At 39.0% G+C, this 7,090-nt stretch overlaps 1 protein-coding gene across 1 annotated transcript in view; it reads right to left on the reverse strand.

The window, feature by feature from the left end:
- The window catches only part of CDC25A (cell division cycle 25A), a 26,531-nt gene that overhangs the window by 7,445 nt on the left and 11,996 nt on the right, over window positions 1–7,090 (reverse strand). The window contains exons 8-10 of the mRNA XM_008574090.1: window positions 5,661–5,795; window positions 4,936–5,010; window positions 3,144–3,317 (exon numbers count right to left, since the gene is read on the reverse strand). Of these exons, the coding sequence (XP_008572312.1) occupies window positions 3,144–3,317; window positions 4,936–5,010; window positions 5,661–5,795 (384 nt within the window). The remainder of the gene's footprint in view (window positions 1–3,143; window positions 3,318–4,935; window positions 5,011–5,660; window positions 5,796–7,090) is intronic.

The raw sequence follows: 7,090 nt of genomic DNA on the forward strand, positions 1-7,090 counted from the left end.
TGAAAGAAGACAAAAAGGAAAAAAAAAAAAAAAAAGAAATTATACAAGAATGTTCATAGCAGCTATATTCATGGCAGCCAAACCCTATTAACAACCACCCAAATGGCAATCAACAGTAGAATGGATCTGTAGTATGTCCATGCAACAAAATACTACACAACAATGAAAAAAGAAACCACAACAATATACATAACGGTCTGAATGATTCTCACAAGAGAGAATCTCTGAGCAAGAGAGTTCAGACACAAAAATACATACAGTATGATTCCATATAAGGTTCAAATAGGCAAAACTAAACTATAGTGTCAGAAGTCAGGTCAGTTAGCTCACTTGGTTAGAGCACGGTGCAATAACACCAAGGTCAGGGGTTCAGATCCCCATACTGGCCAAAAAAAAAAAAGATACAAACCAAAACATGAGGGCCAATATATACCAATATATACACAAAACAAGTGATCATCAATAGCATATTTTCCCTAAAACATTTACAAATATGGAAATAAAAAAGTCAATCTCTAGTATGGCAAGAGTAAAAGGAAATAAATATTCTTAAATATTGATAGATACATAAACTAACTTTCTGGAAGACAGTTTGCTGACATGTATATAATGTAGTTTCATAAATGTTTCTGCCCTTTAATCTAGAATTCCACTTTTAATTACAAACAATGAAAGGAAATCTAGAAAAAGGGAAAGTCTAAATGTCCAGAAGATGATTTATTCAACTTCTAATATACCCATAAGATGAAACACTATGTAGCCATTAAACATTCTCTTAGAACAACACTTTAAAGAGAGAAAATGTTTATAAAGCATTAGGTAACTAAAGCGTATTATAAAATGTTAGGCACCAGGCCTAAATGTTTTCATAACTGTTGTTTATCTAAACTTTTAAGACTGATATTTATTCAAAGATTTTCATGCCACAGAAGACACAGGCAGTTCTCCAGTTTAGTTTATAACGTTTAACATCAAACCTTAATATAAGGACAGCACAATGAAGAAAAAAAAATACAAATAAAAGCAATTAAAAAAAGCCAAACATACTGCATTTCAGGAAGCAAGAATAGTTTTAAAATTAGGAAACCTATGAACATAAGCCAAAATACATTAAAAAGTTAATAAAAATGGAGTAATCACAGCTGAGATACAATAATGTTTTGAGTGTTTAGGTCATAGGATAAATAGAATAAATAATGCAAAGGGTCATAGGACTTATACCCAGAGAACTATGACACTACTATACAAAGACAGCTCACCCAAAGAAATGCTAACAATCAACAAGAAATGAAGAGATGCTCAATTTCCCCTGAAGTCAAGAAACAGAAATGAGATAGCACTTTTTACACATCAAAATAGCAAAAACTTCCTGGAAATAACATTCAGTGCTGGGGAGATATTGGATAAATGGGTCAATTAATTGTTTCTGGTAGGCATGTGCATTTGCTGACTCCTTTTTAGAAAATGAATACAGTAAGTGTACATAGAATTTGCCCTAGCAACCCCACTTACTTCCCCCAAAATGAACGTGCAAGGATAGTGAGTATTGTAGCTATTGATAGTGATAAAAAACTGGAAACAATCCAAATGTTAACCAACAGAAAAATAGCACATCCATGGTAAGGATTCTTGTACAACTATTAAAAAATAATTTAGATCTGTGTACCTACAGGGATGTTCACAACGGTAGAGAAAATGTCCCAAATCGCATGTATAAAAAACAAAACAAACTACACATCCATGAGTAAAGCAATTAACTTGAGCAATTAGATATACCGAACTTGAGAGGAAACCAATTTTTTTTTGAGTACGGGTGAAGCCTTTATTAAAAACCTATTGCACGGGGGCTGGCTGGTTAGCTCAACTGGTTAGAGCATGGTGCTGATAACACCAAGGTTCAGGGTTTGATCCCTGTACTAGCCAGCTGCCAAAACAAAACAAAAAAACCTAAAGCAGTGGGAAATTTATAGATTTAAATAGATTTATCAGGACATAAGAAAGATTAAAAACGAATGAGTTAAACATTCAGCTGCAGATAACAACACAACAAACCCAAAGAAACGAGAAGCCTTAAGAAAAGCCTGCTCTTGGGCTGGCTAGTTAGAGCACTGTGTTATAAAGCCTGCTCTCCCTAGGCAAAGGACAGCCTGTCAAGGCAGAAAACTTTTAGACAATAATCACTGTACTCCAGCCAAATACTATGGGAAAGGGCCAGCCCGGTGGCGCACTGCTACAGTGCGCCGCTTGGGAGTGCAGTGGCGCTCCCGCCGAGGGTTCGGATCCCACATACAGACCGGTTCCCGCTCACTGGCTGAGTAAGGTGCGGGCGCAACACCGAGGGTTGCGATCCCGTTGCCGGTCCCGGTCTGGTACAGGCGTGACACTGAGGGTTGTGATCCGTTGCCGGACACGAAAAAAGACAAAAAGCAAATACTATGGGAAAAATTATGGCCCTTTCCCATGCCCACCAGCTGCTGGGGGTGGGGCGCACCCACGTGTACGTGCCTAGACTTCCACCCATGCCCAGCAGTAATAAAGTGCTCCAATTGCCACTCCACCAGGATGCAGGCCGGAACTCCCACTCCTGCCCAGCAATAATGAGGCCTGCCTCCACCTGAGGTATCAACGGAGGCTGTGCTGGAGAACCTGGACTTCCACCCTCACCTTCCCTGCAGTATCGGAGGCCTGTGAAAAAAGATTTATATAGACTAGAGTCTCAATATCTAGAATATACAAGAGACAACTGAAAAAAATCACTGGTCATACCAAGAACCAGGAAAAATCTCAACTTGAATAGGAAAAGACAACCACCCAATACCAATACCAGAACAGATTTTGACATCATCTGACAAGGATTTTAAAGCAGCCATCTTAAAAATGCTTCAACAGGCAATTACAAACACACTTAAATAAAACAAAACAAAACAAAACCAGCCAAGTCTCAGCAAAGAAAAAGAACCATGAAATGGAAATTTTAGAACTGAAAAATATAGTATCATTCTCCAAGAGCAAAAAAGAAACCTGCAAAACAAAACAAAACCAGCCAAGTCTCAGCAAAGAAAAAGAACCACGAAATGGAAATTTTAGAACTGAAAAATATAGTATCATTCTCCAAGAGCAAAAAAGAAACCTGCAAAACTAACCTCATGGGTCTTCTCTGGACTAGCTGCCTCTTCAGGACTGGCCCCAGCCATGCTCTTCCTTCGCTTTGTATTTCCGGGTGGAGACTCCTCTTGAGATCTTTCTGGTCTCTTTAACATTGACCGAGTGCTGGAGCTACACAGGGAAGGGAAGTCAAACAGCTTGCTTCGATTTCCCTTAGGGGAAAAAACAGACAGACCCATTATTCATTAAAACCTGCTCACTTGAATGGTAAGACAATAGACCAAGGGCTTCTTGGAATAGTTTAAAATCAATCCTAAATTAGGAAACAGACACTGTTGATTCATCTAGTCCCAGCAAACTCTCATCGGGCCTGGCACAGATGATAAAATATTCTTTGCCCTCAAGAAACTTATTATCTACATAAGGTCCTAAGAGTCAAGAGAAGAAACTGTCACCCTCCAGCCAGGAACACATTTTTTGGCTTGCCTCTTCCTCTCCATTTTATTACTTGTACCTTGCTTGAGCAGTTCAACTGGTTTTAATACCCCACCTAAATTCAGAAAAGACGTAAGGTAGCTAGATTGTACTGTAAAATAGAGGCACTGAGACTGTTAAAGTATAGTTAAGAGGGTAAGTTTGGGGGGTGGGGGGCAGGCAGAGTAGCAAGTACCTTTCAAAAGTGTGTTCAAATGTCCTTTTTTCTACTTCGTCATTTTAAGGCATTTCCCAGAGTCTGGGGCAGCCAATCTGACAACTCATCCTGCTCACTACTCAGTGTGCCTTGGCTTGGCTTTTCCTTCTGTACAGAATGTCCTCCCACACCTCAGTAAACCACTCATATTCAAGCTGATACTAAAATTTCAATGTCACTTCTTCACTCCCATATCTGTTCTCCCAGAGACCAGGGATTTTCTCCCTCTTATTTTTGTTAAGTTTATTTTCCAACAAAGCCCCCAGCAATGGTAAATCTGCAATAACCATTGTGAAAGGAAATTCCCCACTGTTAGGGGCCCACAAGACTCTGTTCATGATTTTAAAATCGAATATATAAAACTGATAGCCACTTCTGAAGTGTTCTCATGTTGTAACTTTACGTCTTTCAAAATGACCTGGTAAATTTAGTCCTAACATTTGTATTTGGTTAATCTATTTTTTTCAAAAGCTATGCACATTAGTTTACTATAATCCATAAGTGACCTCAAAACTATAGTCCATTTGTCCCATATTTAGTTCAGGTTACTGATAGTTAAATAAATGAAGTTACCAATTCATATGTAATTGTAAATTTGTACTGTGACATATCTGATGTTCTCTAGGCATTTGTATAAATGAAAATATACCTGTGCAGATACATCCTTGCTTCTTTTTGTTTGAAAGTATCCCTATGACAGAACACATGAGTCTATAACATATATACAGATTGGGCAGGTATTTTTGATTAAAAAATGTAAATATGAGTTACTGTTGCTTTTCAAGTGTTGTGCTAGGTGCTATGGTATATGATATAAATGAGAATGATCCAAAAAAAGCTAATAGTCTTCAGGCCAAAGGCTTTAGACAGTCTTTTTCAAACTGCCTAGATGTTAACAGCTAGTTACAACTATACAGTCCCTCCTAATCCACATTCCTTATTTTATAGATTAGGAAACACACAGAGAGATAAAATGCATCCCTCAAAAGTCACTGCCTGTAGGTAGCTATCGTAGGGTCTAAAACCCAGGTCCCTGAGTCTATCATTCCATTCAACCTTTGGCTGTACCTAGCTAAGGACTACTCTGTCCAGTGGCCCAATTACTAAAGGTTCCCTCCAGATACACTGGAATAACTTACAATGTTCGTAGTTCTTCTCATGACAAGGGGAGCTGTCCAGAGGCTTGCCATGCACGACGGGGTCTCTTCATCATTCTAAAGAAAGATAAAAATTGGTTTTAAAAAGATCCAGTAGAGAGTAACATTAAATGCTTTAGGTGTGGTTCTGCCTGAAGAATACCAGACAGGCCTGGATAGGAAGTATCTTAATGTACCCACCCCCTGACTTCCCCACTAAAAAAGATCCAGTAGAGAGTAACATTAAATGCTTTAGGTGTGGTTCTGCCTGGAGAATACCAGACAGGCCTGGATAGGAAGTATCTTAATGTACCCACCCCCTGACTTCCCCACTCCCCAGAGCTTTAAGGTCAGAAAACAATCATACTTAATTCAGATAACTGAACATAAAGCATCCCCTGATAAGGACATGTGAGGAGGTACCTTCAGACCCTTCATCTTTATGCCACTTGGCAGCCAGTGCTACACTATTCTTTTTTCATGTCTCCTACACATAAATAGATTAGCTGCTTCAGGGTAAGAAAGTTGATATGAATGTCTTCTTTTGACACACCTCCCCACTAAGGATTTAATCAGATTAGGAACAGAAGCTCAATAAATTCTTACCAAATGAACAAAAATATTGGCCAGCACCAAGCCCTGGAGAACTGCTGTTCTTTTTCAGATGACTTCTCCAGGGGTAGTTAGTAGAATAGATAGGAAAACACAGATGCACAAAAACCCAGTACCTTCAGATTCTCTCCATCGAGAAGGTCCATGAAGCCATCGTCCTCGTCAGACAAAGTGGCTGTCACAGGTGACTGGGGCATAAAAAGAGGAACAAAATTTCCTGGTTCGTTGCTATCTCTTTCATTTGAGGAAAGCTAAAAGAAAGAATACATGGCTTGTTAATAAATGAAAGTTCTGGTCCACTTTGATTTCCTCAAATGGGTCACTAATTTTTATGACAAAAAGATACTATGTTATATTTGTTACACAGAGTAAAATTTTAGCAGTTATTAATCAAAGAAAAATGTATCCCAAGATTATAAATTATTTGATGTTCACACACAGCCCTGAGGTCTATACTCAGGCCAAGCAGCTTTCACAAAGAACTCTTCCTAGAAGCAGTTCACCTTATAATAGGAACTGAGGACAGCCTCTTGTAAAGAACAAGCTTTTTTTTATCAGGAGGTGTAATCAATGATCTCCAATCAACATGAGGGTTGGGATAGTATGATAATCTGCTGAAAGAAGAAACAGTAAAAAGATGCAAGTCTCGGGCCAGTCCGTGGCTCACTCGGGAGAGTGTGGTGCTGAGAACACCAAGGCCACGGGTTCGGATCCCATATAGGGATGGCCGGTTAGCTCAATGGGTGAGCATGGTGCTGACAACACCAAGTCAAGGGTTAAGATCCCCTTACCGGTTATCTTTAAAAAAAAAAAAAAAGAAAAAGAGAGGTTACTAAGATCACACATCTCGCCTGTTTGACTCCAAAGCCCAAGCTCTTCTCCCCACTACAATATCTCCCTAGGAGAAACATTCCTAGAACAAAAATGGTGGTACCTCAGTAGTCAACCCTGTATATATATATGTTTTTGGGAAACCCCCATTATAAAATCAATACATAATATAGAAAATTTAGAAAAACTACTCATAAATCCACATCTAGAGATAAACACTACTAATAGAAACACTGCTGATACTGAATTATTTCTTTTTCGGGCACTTTTCAGAGTCAGAAAAAAAAAGTTTAGAGATACTATTTTTTCATAATAATAGGATAGTCCTGACATTAAGTCCTACAAATAACTTAAGACCCAAATCCCTTTGGGGTATGAATGTTAGTCCTTAGGTGACCCTCCGGTTTTCTAAGATCACTCACCAAGGAATCCTCTCTGCACCTGGCCTACTCTGGTTCTGGCACTAGCATTGCTTCACAATACAAAACAAGTTCCGGGCTGTCTCTGGTCCTCCCTAAGTCCACTGAAGCACACCCTGGGAAAACTGGCAGTTTTTCATCCAGCAGAGCCTGGGGTAGGTAAATTTATCATTGGGCAGTACCTTCTGAATGCTCACACTATGCTATATCAACTTTTGTGAGGTATATTCTGGGCTCCCTTGGTACAGATGTGATACAGAAAATGACATACAAGTCTCTTGACAGAACCTAATTCT

This window comes from Galeopterus variegatus, unplaced genomic scaffold (assembly GCF_000696425.1).
Source record: "Galeopterus variegatus unplaced genomic scaffold, G_variegatus-3.0.2 Scaffold996, whole genome shotgun sequence".
Lineage (NCBI taxonomy): Eukaryota > Metazoa > Chordata > Mammalia > Dermoptera > Cynocephalidae > Galeopterus > Galeopterus variegatus.